We start from the raw sequence: 16084 nt of genomic DNA, 5'->3' as shown, positions 1-16084 counted from the left end.
TGAAATACCACTTTTCAATGTCAAGCAGCATTTTTTTTTATTTATTTTTTTTGCAAAATCAAAATAAGGTGGATACGATGAATCTCTTTGAAATCTGGTTGTTGTTCTGAAACACAAGATACTTCCTTTAATTTCATGTAGCATCCATATGACTATTTTGAGAGTGTCTTATTCTTAACTGAATGGATGTGTGAGGCAGGACAGAGATGGCATGAAACAAACTAGAAATATGACTCTTTCTATGAGAGAAAGCGAAATGGCTATCACGATGGATTCATATCTAATCACTCCTTCTGCCTGAGAGAAATCCTCAATAAAAAAAGCCACAAACATGAAAAAGTGGCTTTGAGCGCCAAGCTCGCACACTGTTTAAATGGATGGGAATTCAAAACACACAAAATGATTTTACTGACAGTGCACTACCAAAGACGTCAAAGAAAATAAACCTCATCTCTCGCAGCATGATGTAGTGAGGAGTTTGACTCACCAGTGATTCACCAACACTTGATCTACATCATATTTGCTGGGAAAGGTTCAAATGTCCTATTGACGGGTTATTTTTTCTGGAGCGCCAGGGTGCTGTCAGAGGTCAGAGAGAGGCGCAGTGTATGGGAATCAGGTGCCACTGTCCCGCTGACAGTGATGCATTGCTGTGCTCAGGGGGTCACGTATCTGTAAACATGCATTATAAAATCCCAAAGACAAATGTGAGAGACTGAGCGGCAGGGAGCGCGAGCGTGTGTCAAGGGGCAGAGATAGCGCTCTTGTTGCAAATGAAGAGGGTCAAGTAATCAAGCTCAGTTGGGCTTGTGTGTCACTCCCATTATCTAATACTGTCTGAAATGATCAATGAGCTAAAATAAAATGATCACAAGCTAAAATAGGCTGCTTAATGAAAATGGACTGTGTTTGAACACATTCTTCTCGATTTCTCTCCATGTCAAAGCGGGCAGGGCAATGCCGCAGGCCGCTAACAGCCCTAACAGCCTATTTCGGCCGAGCACACAGATGCTCTCTCACGCTCACTTGAGCAGGGTCGCTTAAGCATTCAAGTGGCATATCCACTGACCGGCAATCTCTCGACACAAATAACAACTAGCTAGGAACAATAACTACACATCTCTACCTGCAGAACCATGACCCCTTCACTCTCAAGCCCAGAAAATAACAGATTTTTTAAAAGAGAAGAAGATAGGTTATATCAGTGGAACAGAAAAGTGGTTTTACTTTACATGGGATGGTTCAGTGCAGAATGCACAGGTCCCAAAAAGGCCTACAATGGCATTTATACCTGAAAGCTTGAGTAATACTGCATTAAACAAATGCATAAAGATTAAAATAAATACATTCCATTAAAAATAAAATGCATTAAAAAAGAACTCCGCATCTCAACATCAGGATACTGTTTTAAAAACTTTATTTCTCATATTAATCCTTGTTGACAAAATACAAACAGCACTGTATTTTCGCACATTATGCTATGCTCTTAGATAATTCATCTGCTCTTCTTCAATCTCGAAGCAGGTCGAACATGAAGGCACATGAGGCTGAGAAAACACTGAAGGGCTGTTTTTATACCGTAATAAATAGCCAGACATTTCTATGACAATACCTGAACAGACATGTAAACATGGGAGCAATCTCTCGCTGCACAGCACCTAATGTATGCTACACTTCAAAAACAGGCACTGAGAGGTTATTAATAACTATAAATAGCATAAATATACTTCTTAACAGGACATTTTTTGCATTATTACATATTGTAAATAAGAATATTAAATACATTCAGTCACAAAACAGTGCTTACATGGCAAACGAAATGCATGTCAATAGCTGCTTTTCTTTCAAACTAAGAGAATAAGAGAAGAGTTATGTGCTGAAAAACATCTGTAAAGTTTAGCTTTTACACACAGGTTCTATTGTAAACAAAGACACTATAATGCTTGACTTACAAATTCAGCAATTTAGTTAATTATTGTAGATAAAAAATAAAGAAAAACCTTCACAAGAATCCCTTTGACCACTGAACTTTTCATTTCTACTTAACTTTGCTCTACTAATCGATGGAATAACACTTTTAATAGAAATTAAAAGGATACAAATAAACTAAAGGTAAAGAAAGTGAAAATCAAACCCACAGAAACACATACATCCCCTCTCTCTAGTCTACTTCCATGGCGGACACATTGTGCTCGTCCTCTGGTTTGTCAGGGACGCTGGTGAGATCTGGATCTTCTGGGTGCTTCTCCTCTAAGAGACTGTCTGGTGCTTGCTGCTCTCCAGCTTCTGCTTTCACAAGCCCTGGACTGGCTGCTTTACCCTCTAATGAACAAACGATAGGAGCGCATGTTAGCAAGATTCAATTCAGTGTGAAGAGAGGCATATAATTGCATTTTCATGCACAAAATAAATACAATATAGCTAGATCTAAATTTAGAGATTTGTTATTTATACCACCATCATACCCTAAAAGTGCTCTTTGTTGAAGCATTAAGGCACTACACACATAATGTAACTTTCTGTAAAGCTGATTTGAAACAGCAAAAGCAAAGTAATTTTGATTTGTAAACCACACAGTAATATTTGTAGAATATTAAAATTTTAAACAGTTATTTTCTATTTAAATATACATTTTAAAAAGTAATTTTTGTAATCAAAGCTGTATTTTCAGCGTCATTCAGCCAGTCTTCAGTGTCACATGATCTTCAGAAATCATAGTGTTCATCTTCAGTTCTCTCTTCACAGCAGTTCAGTCAGTTTACTGTTTGAGTAAATACATTACTCCGGGATATTGGTTTGTTTGAACTCAGAGGGAGTGTCAGCCACATTAAAAAAGTTAACATCTTAAGTCATTTTTGGATTAATGCGTATTGGAGACGCAAACAGTTTAAAATGATTCAGTTTGATTTGGTGAACTGTTTCAAAAAGATCTGGTTGAATCGAATGATTCATTCGCAAACCGCATATCACAAACTGTTTTGTTTTGAACTCTCTCACAACAGACACGGAAGAGAAGACAATGTAGTTTTTGCTATTTTTGGACCAAAATTTATTTTCGATGTTTCAACAAATTCTGACCGACCCTCTGATGTCACATGGACTACTTTGATGATGTTTTTCTTACCTTTCTGGACATGGACAGTATACCGTACACACAGCTTCAATGGAAGCACTGAGAGCTCCTTGACTAATTCTAAAATATCTTAAAGAGCCACACAGATGGGAAATCAAAAATGACCTGTATTACAGTGTATGATGTAGCTGTCCATCAGTGTAAACAATGTGCAAATAATTAAACCAAAAAGTACACGATTTATAAAGTTATTGGCTTTTAAAGTAAGGAGTCGACTCTGAATCACTGAAACGAGTCGTTATAGATTTCAAATCTTTTGCCCATCTCTATGTACGTCACTAGGAGCACTTTGCATAATAGGCTCCGCCTACCGTCTTGAGAGAAACGAACTCATTTTTACCACAATACCAGAGCAGTACAACAAATCCCTTTTGTTGTGTTCACAACATTTCACTGATGACTGCTTTTCTAATCTCAGTGAGTTCAGCGGGATTTTCAAAGCGTTTGGCCATAAAAGAGGGTTCATTACCAACTTTATTTAGAACAATGAGCATCTCCGAATCACAACGCGAAGTATGATTATGAAGTTATGTGTCTGTTTTCTCCCAAGCATCTTATCAGTATGTCTGCTGTCTGCAGCCTTTGTCTTTTACAAACACGTCATTAAAATGAAGTGTAACTCCGTGAATACTCAACGAAGAGACATGAGAGCGATATCTATAGAAAGCTTGACATGTCTACTTTAAAACTAAACAAGTGCTGCCGAAAACAGATATTCTGATATGAAAACAACGCGAGGTCTGTTTTTCATGTCTCCCTTCATTACATCCAATGTGACCACGCCCCCGCGCTGAACGCGCTATTCAGATTCAAACTGAAGCGCTCGGCTTGAATACACCCACACAGAAGAAAAAGCAGCGAGCAGCGGAGCCAGTTGACCAATCAGAACACAGTATGCTACCGAAAGGTGGGGTTTAAGGAAACTGAATCTTTTGAACAGCTTTGCACGAACCGTTTGGGGGTCTTTGAGAATTGAGGTAATTTTAAAATGATATTTTGCCAAAACGACAATGTTTTTTAACCTTGGATGGATTTAAACCTGTTGTACAGGACTTATAAACAGTGATAGGAAGCTTAGAATTTTCATCTTACTGGCTCTTTAAACTGTGCTCAGAAGATGAACTGAGGTCTTACGGGTTTGGAACAACATGAGGGCGAGTTATTAATGACATAATTTTTATATTTTAGTACTTTAAGTACTAATAAACAGCTAATATGTGAATAATAGTCATATTCTAATTAGATACTAGTTAGTGAGAATTGGTCCTTATATTAAGTGTTAAAAACCAAAATGAATATTTTTCCATAAAAAAAAAAAAAAAAAAGAACACTAACTTTCAGAATGAAGATGCATAATTGAGCACACACACACACACACACTCAATGTATCATCAGTCATCACTTGCTATTGACTGAGCACATAATAAGAGAAGAAACAGCAAGACAGGAGAGAGACAGAGAGAGAGTGTGTGTGTGTGTGTGTGTGTGTGTGTGTGTGTGTGTGTGTGTGTGTGTATGTCGGGTAGAGACACAGGGTAAAGCCCTACTAACTAGACAGCAATGAGGGGAGGAATATAAGACTCTAACGCCTTGAATCACCTCACAGATCTTCTCTAAGCACATCAGCAAATGTCCTCTCAGAGGGCACGAGCAGCAGGGACTCACACACACACACAAACACACACACACACACTAGACCTGCAGTAAACAAACCCCACCCTTCAGAAATCATGCTTTAATACCGCGCACAAGTCCTGAGAATATCAGGAGCATCTAAACATCATCTCCTGCTGCTGCGCAGGTGAACTCTGGTGGAGATCTGGTACCTGGGGCAGGAGGAGAGCTAGACAGGTCTGTCTCCATGGCAACAGCAGGGGGGTCTGACTCTGGGCTCGTCTTGGTGTCTGCAGTGAATTCTGGGAGACGCGGGGCCTGGGGACGTGTCTTCCGGGCCGGGTTCAGGAAATAACAGTAGGCACATCTGAATGCTAAAACAAGCGATAAAAACAAACTCATGAATATGAAAATATACATGCAGATCATTAATGATCGGTGAACGCATGTGTTTACATTCAGAAAACTTCCTCTTCTGGATTAAAGAGCTCGGTGACTTTCTGAACAGGCACAGCATTCTTCTCTCAAACTTACCAATATATTCAAACTCCTCCTTTAAAGCCATGCCATTATGAGACGAGCACTGCTGGCATATCAGAGCGTATCTGCAATAAAAGAGAGAGAAATCATTTCAACTGAAAAAAATAAAAAAAATAAAAAAACATTTTGTTTAAGTCTAAAGATGTAAGAGACCACATGACAAAAACGGACCATATTCTAAACAGATGCTAGTCTAATAAATCTAGCTTAGCCTTCACAACTCAATTTACTCAAACTAAAGTACAAAACCGCTAACCAAGGCTGCATTTATTTGATCAAAAATACAGTATAACCGTAATACTGTAAAATATGTATACATTTTACCCAACTGTCTTCTAATTTAATATATTGTAAAATGTAATTCATTCCTGTGATGCAGAGCTTAATATGTCCCTGGAAACTGTAATGTGTTTTTCCTTTGATGAATAGAAAATTCAAAAGAACATCATTTATTTGAAGAAAAAAAAAAAAAAGTTAACGTTAAAAATTATATATAAAAATTATATATATATATATATATATATATATATATATATATATATATATATATATATATATATATATATATAAATCAAATTATTTAAAAAATAATTCTGATCCAATTAATGCATCCTTGCCAAACAAACTTTTGTATAGTAGTAAATATTATTTTAAAGAAAGAAAGGTATTCTTAACCTTCAAATGTAAACATTTATTAACCAGCCCCATTATAAAAAAATATATATGTTTTTTTTTTTTTATGTTTTATTTCATTCCAGGAAAAGTAAAAGTTTGATCATTTAGGCAAGTACCAGTACACACAATTTTTTTCAGCTTTTCTTATGAATTAAAAATATATATATATATATTCAGTATGTAATACAACCAAGCTGATATTTATTCTCTAGGTTTGGCTGAACAGAAGCTGAACTTCTCTGTATTATATGGTGATCCCTCTTTTTCGGAAATCACATCACACCATGATTTTGCTCAAAGTAAAGATATAAATCATGGTTTCGAGACAGAGCATTCACCTGTTCTGAGGTCCATCACCCACTAGGTACTCAACGACCCTGTCCATGGCTCCTCGCTCTCTGGGGAGGATGGGTCTGGCCAGCGGAGGACCTGGAGGGTGCATTCCTGCGCGCACACACACACACACACACACACACACACACACACACACACACACACACACACGTGTCAGTGCACTCCACAGACGTGTGACAGTATCTGTGGCTCAGAGCTGCGTGGCCGATGATGAATGATAAGGGCGACAGCTTTTAATAACGACACTGATATGGAGCTCCCTCCTCATGCCCGCTGTGATCCACACTCATAATTAATATAATTTAACATCAAGAGCGATCATAGCGAGAAGACTGGTCATTTCTGCCAGACCTGGCATAGTCAGGAATCCCTGCTGCTGACTCATTTACCAGCATATGGAGACGCCGCAGTGGACCAAGGTGCTTTTCACTTCCAATTGCTTCTTAAAGGTGTTTGCTTGAACAGGACCCAGACTGTTAGCACACAGCAAAACTTGCACGACTAACACAGCAGGCTCTGTGTCACCTGTCAGTCACTGCTAGCAGATGTTTGGAGTCGACTGCATGGGGATAAATGAAATAGCGCTATCCATCCAAAAGATAAAGCTGAAACAGCCTGCGGTTACTCCGGTGTTACTTTAGTATTAGTTTTGCACAATTAAAACATTTATTAATATTCTTGAATTAGCATTTACTTTTTATATTTTCAGATTTCATTTTAAATTGAATTTTTAGCTTTTTTTTAGGCATATGCGTTCATACCAAAAGCAAATAGAGCATCAAATTCACGTCTACCGCGTCTAGTTTGCCGCTTGAACGTTTTGAATACATTCGCGCGTCTAGAGGTTCAGTAATTTCACTTTAATGGCAATGAATATGTATTTTTAATTACCACTGAAGCAAAATAGCCAAACATAATATAGGAGCCTGAGAAAAACACTAATTTTAGAAGAAAAGTTAAGACCATTTAGAATTGTTTTTTTTTTTATAAAACACAGACTGGAGTGGCTCTAGTGTTTTTTGTAGTATTATTTATATAGCAATATCATTACATGACCAATTACTTTTACATTTTCAGCTTTCGTTTGAATTTTTATTTATCGTTTTAGTCATTTTGTTGTGGGCTTTTTTTTCCAGCTTTATTAATTTTAGTTCCGCAACTTAATATCAGTAAATTGTCCATGCAAAAATTTCAGCTTTATTCTTAATTTAACAATTTTAATTAACAACAAGATCTTTTTGTCTGTTTATTTCTGACTCAATTCTGATTGCAATGAGTGCTCTGATAGTTTTACTGTGATTTTAGGCAAATGTAGCAGTTAAATCAGCTACAAAAGAAAAAAAAAACACATGCATGTATGAAAAAAAAAATAAACAACAAAAAAAAAAAACACTTTGGCATCAACCACTCATACCCCTCTGATTTTAAGGGTAAGGTCAGGACTATGACTGGTCAGTTCTGTCCTTTAAACAACAACAACAACAACATTACAGATCTGTGATGAAAAACCATTAACAGCCCTTCTATGACTAGTAAAGCCAATGAGGGACATGAGACGCACCCATCACTGCTCCAGGCGTACCAGCCGGGGTTCCAGGCCTCCGGATCAGACCATGTGGGGTTGATGTAGACAGACCTTTTTCAGGTGGCCCTCCCGGGGCAGAAAGTGGAGTGGGGGGGGCCGAGGGGCCAGGAACGGGTGGAGGACGTCCAGTAGGGCGAGGGGTCACAAGCCGCTGACGCAGCTCTGAAAAGGAAATGACACGATTCTGACAGTGAGATATGAAACCAGATAAGCTGAAGAGTACACCTGGGGTTGATAACCCCCACAAAGCCCCAGTTGGGGTGATCAAGAAACAGGAAATTTACTTAATAAAGAAACCTGCCATTTCAAAGTCGACTCTGATTTCATCAGCAGGAATTATTTATTTATTCACTTTTTAATGCCATGCCAGCATCGAGGCTATTTTCACGGCGATTTCTGAATAAATTAGCAAAAGTTTCTAAAAGAGGTTTCAGATATTTTCACACTAGACAAAAATTCTAAAATGCATTTCTGGTGATACATTTTTACATTTCACCAGCAGGAAAGAACACGTATTAAAGAAGCTACAACAAGTTATTACATTCCGATGACAGTCTGGGAAAAAAAATAAATCATAAGAATGCCATGAACATGGGTCAACTGTGAGTTGATTTGAGGGAACAGATTCGATTGCTCACCTTGGCCTTGTCTTGGAGTCGCAGGAGGGCCAATGGGTTGAGCCTCTATCTCCTTCAGAGAAAACCAAGAAAAACACTTCAATATTTGCACATTTTATGGAGTCATTTGTAGATTTAATTATAATAAGGTACTTACAAGCTTTTTCTTAGAATCGGGGTCGAATCGCTCCAGAATCAGCTTGGCATTTTTGTAGGTTTCAGTTTCCATGACCTGTTCAAGCTGTTTGTGAAAACATTACAATCACATAAATCACAATTACATCAAACAATGATACCAACTGGTTGGCATTAATACTGAAGACACACATTGATATGATTTGTTTTTTTTTTTTATTCCAATTTATAAAAAAATCCATCAGTCCAAGTCAAATGAAGGAACTAGACCTGCTGCTAATATCTGTGCTTAAAAGCTGAAAAAGTCTTCTGTTTAGTTTTATTTTAAAACTCCATTTCAGGGAAAAGAGCAAATAGTGCTAATTATTTAACTTTAATGAATAGAATAATTACAAGCCTTACTGCGATAATGGGGAGTGTGAAAATCCATCAGCTGTAATTATTGAAAGTTATTAGACATGACAGTGGATGACAAGCAATTTCTCAGATTTATTTCCTCCCATCACTAAACACTGTTCATTTAAAGACAAGTCGTTAGCCAAGCACTTTACCAAGTAAAGTCTCTTTGCCAATTACCCGCCGTCTTCATTGATTTCAGATTATTTATTAGGAGCAGAAATGATCTCTTTCTCTCACTGACAGCAGAGGGCCACAATATGATGAAAGGAAAAAAGGACGTTGTTGTGCTAACATTCGCATTAGTGGTCGACCGATATATAGCAAAGACAGATATATCGGCCGATATTTGGCCTTTTTCAAATATCGGCACCAATATCGAACTTTATTTTGATGGCAGTGCCTGAGTACACACAGTGCTCACACTCTCTCACTTGTTCACAGTCATCTTTCACAGTTCTGTCGAGATACGGATAGAAGTCTGTCTAATAAACCGATTATTTATCCGATTACTTTGTTTAACGGTTAAACAAAGAAATTAATGTATACAGAAATTGTTATATTGCTTTTATATCAGGCATATTAGTAATAGAAATGCAAACATTATAATACTTTCTCGTTTGCTGTCAGCATTAAGCAAATATGCATTTATATAATTTAAACAAATCAACGAATGACTAATGAACATTTAATTTCACAAACCTTGCAAACTTCGTTGAAGTCGAAGTCAAAACCAGCAGTGAGATCGTGTTTTTTTTTATCCAGCATTTTATCCATACGTGTTCTCTGCGTGACGGTCAGTCCGTATTAATTTAATGCTTTAAACTTGTTATTTCAAATTATACTGTCCTTTATGAATTTGCCCCGTTATATTCATGTCATTTTCACTCTGTACTGTGTGTAAAATAAGTGTTACCTTGACTTTTTCTGAAAAATCTGATTCCCAGTGCACACAAACATCCCAGAATACTGAGTTGTACTAAAGTATAATCATGTTTCTTTTACACACTTATTTTTGAATCCATTGTCAAACGATTTCAAATTACTTAAGTATTAATAATATTTAAATAATAATAATTTCGGCTCTATATCTGCTATCGTATACATATCGGTTGACCACTAATTAGCATATGACTAACCAGCTCACAGGGGAAGATGGGAGCACACGGACTGCGTGAAATTACAAATTTGCTCATATTAAAAGATCCTAACATATAAGAGAGAGCGCCTCCACTTTCTATAAAGCTGTGAAAACAGACAAAAAAAAAACAGGAAGTGACATTCAAAGACATACACTGCTACTGATTACTCACTATTTTCTTTTTCTCTGCTCTCAGCTCTTCTAATTTTTCATCTAAGATGCAAAAAATAAAAAGAACAGAAAAATGAATGCGTAGATACGATGAACACCACTGGCTCATCCTAACATAGTGACCTCATAATGAAAACAAGTTCAGTAAGAATCTCTTACTGTTTCTCTCGGTTCGTTTGTTGTATAAAACAATCAGCAGTTTCCTCAGCAGCCAAACTCTGCAAACCGGAAAAGCAACTCATTTATAAAGTCATATGATCATTTGGATATTCATGCATTGCATATCAAAAGATTCAAGTAACTTCAAATTCATACAATGTGCCATCGGTCTGAATTCAAAAACTGAACTGAAAGTACTCACAACAGAGGAAATAACAGGAATGGTGACGCCACTATTACTTTTCCTATCATCCGCTCTGGGATGTACCACACATAGACGACTGTACAGGCGATCAAGTACAGCAGGGCCGAGTACAGCAGCAGTCTGTAAACCCATAACTTCAGCTGCTTCTGGTTCTTCTCTCTGTTTTCCTCAAGGGACTGGATATCCTGAGGGAGATCAATTAAAACACTTCATAAAACCCCACAAGGCCAGGAATTAGAGAGTGGCATTCAAACAGCAGTAGAAAAAACACTAAGATATGGAGTATAATTCATATTCAATCACATTTCTATCAAAAATACAACAAAAATAACACATGATGTCTTTAAAACTGTACCTGGTATTGAATACTAAGCCTAAAGTTCAAATATATTTCAGAAAAATGGCAATTAATGAAACTGTGTGCATGCAAAAGCTATCAGTAGAACATTCAGGCGTATGTTTCAGCAGGATCAGGTCAAATAAATGCATGCATGACGGCTTAAGGACATCGAATTAAAGTAAAAATGTAAAATATCCTGCAGCATACAGAAAGTATGAAAGGAAAAGTTGTTTTGTCTAAACTCGAATCAAATCCCCATGACCTAAATACCTAAGGCAGAACCTTGAGAGACAGGCTCTGATCAGAACCTGCAGAAATGAAATTTAACTGCGTACTGATCTAATCTTGTCAAGACACACATCAGGTCAAACGTGTTTAAATCACATTTTGAAGTCACATTAGAAGTCTTTGCTTCTTTGGTACAACCAAGTTATTTGCACAACACTCAAGCTCTGAGATATGGCAAATAAACAGACCACTCTCAGTGAGGTAGTACTGTATAACCCCCATCTTAAAATATCTAATGACTGTCACACAGTGCCTTTCTGCAGCAGACATTTGTGTTTGTCTGTAACCATGTGTTATTCTGAGACACAACTGAACCTAAATTACATAGATAAAATAATAACAAATAAATAGATACATACACCAGTTCAAATTATTCCCATGGCCTGAATGCAAAAGGACACCTTCAATGTTAGAAAAGTATAACAGACTGAATGAGTGAAGTCAGGAAATGGTTGAAAGTGCAGTTTTATACCTTATCAAGACCCTCCAAGACCTCCACGGTGGTGGGCTTTGCCTATGGATGGATACAGTACAGTGAGCAACAATAAAGCAAGCTGGTAGGAGGTACAGATGTTCACAATTGGGACGTTTCTCTATTTAGATAGCAGGGGTGATGAACGGCGGTCCTGGAGAGCCACAGTCCTGCAGAGTTCAGCTCCAACCCTAATTAAATCTCACCCAGAGTAACCCCTTCAGACATTGATTAGCTTGTTCAGATGTGTTTGATTTAGGCTTGAAGCAAAACTCTGCAGGACTGCGGCTCTTCAGGACTAACGTTCACCACCCCTGGTATATAGCATGTTATATTAATATCAAATCACACTCTTAATTATGAAACTTTTGAAGGAATAGTTAACCCAAAACATAGAAATCGCTGTAGATTTACTCATCATCATGCCATGCAAGACTAGCATTACATCACTTGTTCACCAATGGATGCTCTGCAGTGAATGGGTGCCGTCAGAATGAGAGTCCAAACAGCGTATAAAAACTTCTTGCGAAAATCAAGCATCAAAAGCAGTCCATAAAAGATATGATCAAATATGTCTGTGGATTTGGATGCAGGATGTGATTTTGATGGACATTTTCACTGAAGGAAGCATTATTATAGATTAGAGACAGTTTAAAGTTAAAACACCTTAACAATATATTTGTTTCTTACAAACATGCAGCTTTTTCCTTCAAGACTACTTGGATTATTGTGATGTTTTTATCAGCTGTTTGGACTCTCAATCTGACGGCACCCATTCACTGCAAAGCATACACTGCTGAGCAAGTGATACAAGGATACATTTCTACAAATCTGATTAAGAAACAAACTCATCTACATCTTGGATGCCCTTGGGGCGAGTAAAATTTCAATTAACTTTCATTTTTTGGAGATCTATTCCTTTAAGGCTTTGTAGCATTCAAGAAAGACAACAGCACGCCATACGTCTGTGTGACATCTCTTTCAATCCACTTTAAAATCAAATTGCAGATGTTAACATAAATACTGCATACAGCAGAAGTGTACATCCTACAGGTTGAGTGAATGAAGCACGTTTACCCTCCAGCGAGACACCACAGCCCCCATCTTGTGAGGACAGTCCTTCTCTCCGAGCCTGGGATCTGTTTCTCCTGTCGTCCACACCAAAGCCAGACACCTGTTCACAAATAAAGGCAACCGTTTCATTCAACAAAAACAATACTTAAGACACAAACAAGATTATGATCAATGTTTTCCACTTGGGAAAACACACGGATTAGATGAGAATGGATTATAAAACCTAAGTAGGCTTTTATTCACAAACATTTGGGTGCTTAAGTCACATTTATTAAAAGTGTGCATGTCTTCAAACAAATGCTGCTTGAGTTTTTTTTTTTTTTTTCTCAGAACCAAATTAATTTTCTGATCCATTTGATTTTTAGTAGTAATCAAACGCACACGTGTTGATTATCATATTAGCAACATGACCCACGAATGTTTCAATACCTTTTGTCTTCGTATATCTATTGCTTAGTCATTTTAAACCAAACAAACGTATTTTTCGACAGATGCTTTGCTTGAAGAGTGCATTTGTGCAGTCCTACTTTACAAAAAATACCACTCAAAGTTAAGTTTTGTTTTCTGTTGCAATGACATCTGATCTGACATTCAGAAATCATGGCATGCAATGCATGTGCAAGTGCTTCCAGATCCCACTGTATCTCACACATGCAGGGTCAGATGCATGAGTGACATCAAACATCTTCACAGCTCACACAAAACCTGGAGGCTCTGGAAAGTAACAAGACACTCCTCTATTTTAAACTGCAGAGTCCTCAGAGCTCAGAGAGTGTTTGAAGAGTGGATAGTGGTGAGAAAACCCGCTGGAAGCACCAATGAAAGTCAGTTTATTTATAACTTTATTCAGCCTCACCCTAACAGCTTGGAATGCGGTTTAATATCAAAATCAAACTCTTATATTCCGGGAAAATTCAGGTCTAGTGTGATTAAACCTAACATTAACTTACTTTTAAAAAACGATTCGCACTATATTTTTGAAACGATGATTAAATCAAGAAACTTCAACAACTTCATTCTGTCAGCAAAAACATTGCGCTTTATACGTTTTAGCATAGCATATATTTTCCGACAGATTATGTTTCCTTAATCTATAGTATCAGGAGTATTTTAACGTTAAATGCAGACCTACAAAGCCTCACTCTGAGAAAGCCTAGCCTGCTGCTGTCAGCTGATACAGAGACGAGATTAGACGCCGTGTTGTGCTCTCTGACACGCACGCCCTGTTATACAGCGATTTTGTGCATAAACACGCCGAAAACAAACACAACAAACGATCAATGAGGATGCCTTACCCCTGAAAAAAAGATATTATCCAGACGAGACTCGCGATATTATTTCTGCACTTCCACAGCCTACGTCATCAATCTGTTCCCACAAGCCCGCGCGGCACGGACCTCCTCCACTTCACTGCTCTGTCACGTGATCGAGCACTCGCTCTCTCTCAAAGCGCGGGAAAATAGAATGAACCTCACGCAGTGCTTCTGCAGAGTTTACGTCACGGCGGAAACAAGAGATTTAAAAAAGTTATACGCTACATATATGCTTATATTGAGTGTTTTAAATTAAATGATACTATAATAATACTATAACAGTGTTACTGTATTTGTAAACGTTACATTGCTGTAAATGCTAATAGAAAATGTGCTAATAGAAAATGTTACATTGACATTTCCTACATAATTAATGTTTATTTAAAATAGTGATATGAAAATAATAGTAGCTTGTAATCAATTTTAAAATATATACTTGAATGAATGACCAATCAGTAACAAACTTGGTATGAATAGCCTTTTATGCTATTGACAGTACCAGTAATTGGCTTTGTGCCATACATGACACCAGTTTACTCGGATTAAGGTAATGGGACAGTAAACTACAATTTACATATATTATTCTGATAATTGCTTATGCATATTACTACAGTACATGTATACTGGCAAAGACACACAAAACAGAGAAAGACAACTGTAATCCACTACTTTATGACTTATATGTCTTTTTTTATATATATAGCATACTTTCTGGAGAAAAGTAGAACTAGAAAGGTCTGCATGAGGTGGTGAAATGTACATTGCAAATATGTGATGAGCAGTTTGGTTATTTTTTTATGTAGCTGAAGAAAATTAGCCTATACTAGGTTTGTCAGTTCCATTAATTCCCATTCCAAAAGATTAAAAAAAAGGCTTGAATGTGAATATATAATGGTTGTCTTTGTTTAGGTGCTGTATAATATGATGAGGAGAAATTGGTATGTCCTTGTAGAGACACAAAGCATATAGGGCATATTAAAGGCTATTCCAAAATCATCTTACCCTGAAATGTAGTTTTTGTGATGTAACTATATAAATATGCCTTTAGGTTCAGTTCAAATGAATGAAGCACATTTTAGGTCATTATTTCTGTCAGCTGCTCAGAGCTGACAAAAACAAAAACATACAACAAGAATGTATGTTTTGCCATTATTATAGAGGGTTAGAATGTGCATACCTTTACTGTTGAATAGTAAATATATTACAGGATAATTGGTTAATCCATTTATTTATGTATTTATTTTCTGATGTTTAAGTAGTTCATGATCTCTGTCATGCATTGATTTATTAATTTTTACAATATCCCAGTATTTGTCATTAATTTGGCTAAGTGGCAGGGGCGTGTCTAGAGCATTTTCAGTGGGGGGGCCATGCTGGGGCACTGCCTCCTAATGGGGTGGCCGCCAGTGGCCAAAAAAAAAGCGAAATTCTACAGTGTATTACGTATATCCTATTGATTTTATTATTATTATTAACTTGAATAAGTTACTTGTAAACAAATGCAGTAATAAAGCACATTTTTTATTAATTTAGTTTTTGTCATCCCATATATTTATTTATTTATTTTTTTCATTGAAAGAAACTCCCTATATCTTTACTTCTTTTCATGGCTTGCCACTGCTCTCTTCCCTGCCTTCAAAAGAAACACTTATGTGTGTCTGTTTTTCTCAAAAAAAAAAAAAAAAAAAAAAAAAAATCAAATTGTAAATGAAATGCACAGAATGCATCCACAACATTTCATGTGTAAATGGTTAAGTTAGGCCTGACAATTTAACTGACTCTCTAACTGACTTACTCTCATGCATTAACAAGTAATGTGTCACCAGACAATTATTATTATGGGACATTCTGTGCATATTGTCATTTGGTGCA

The 16084-nt window shown here is 36.9% G+C and overlaps 1 protein-coding gene across 1 annotated transcript; it reads right to left on the bottom strand.

Annotated features, from left to right (window-relative positions):
• Positions 1 to 1400: 1400 nt before the first annotated feature.
• On the bottom strand, positions 1401 to 14310 carry LOC113109104 (endoplasmic reticulum junction formation protein lunapark-A-like). Its single transcript, XM_026272653.1, has 13 exons — positions 14195 to 14310; positions 12903 to 12999; positions 11826 to 11867; positions 10723 to 10910; positions 10521 to 10579; positions 10363 to 10403; positions 8676 to 8759; positions 8540 to 8591; positions 7878 to 8063; positions 6301 to 6406; positions 5282 to 5352; positions 4960 to 5121; positions 1401 to 2322 (listed from the first exon to the last, which is right to left on the bottom strand). Exons 2-13 carry the CDS (start codon positions 12927 to 12929, stop codon positions 2162 to 2164), a joined length of 1179 nt encoding a protein of 392 aa, XP_026128438.1. The 5' UTR covers positions 12930 to 12999; positions 14195 to 14310; the 3' UTR covers positions 1401 to 2161.
• Positions 14311 to 16084: the final 1774 nt, after the last annotated feature.

Source organism: Carassius auratus, chromosome 9 (genome assembly GCF_003368295.1).
Source record: "Carassius auratus strain Wakin chromosome 9, ASM336829v1, whole genome shotgun sequence".
Taxonomy (NCBI): domain Eukaryota; kingdom Metazoa; phylum Chordata; class Actinopteri; order Cypriniformes; family Cyprinidae; genus Carassius; species Carassius auratus.
This window is presented reverse-complemented; position numbering and strand designations above follow the sequence as displayed.

Coding starts and splice junctions, on each gene's coding strand:
- LOC113109104 (XM_026272653.1), bottom strand. CDS start 12,929: ATGGGGGCTGTGGTGTCTCGCTGGAGG. Junction 10,580..10,722: donor TTCCTGTTATTTCCTCTGTT/GTGAGTACTTTC, acceptor TCCGGTTTGCAG/AGTTTGGCTGCTGAGGAAAC. Junction 8,064..8,539: donor GACTCCAAGACAAGGCCAAG/GTGAGCAATCGA, acceptor TTTCCTTTTCAG/AGCTGCGTCAGCGGCTTGTG.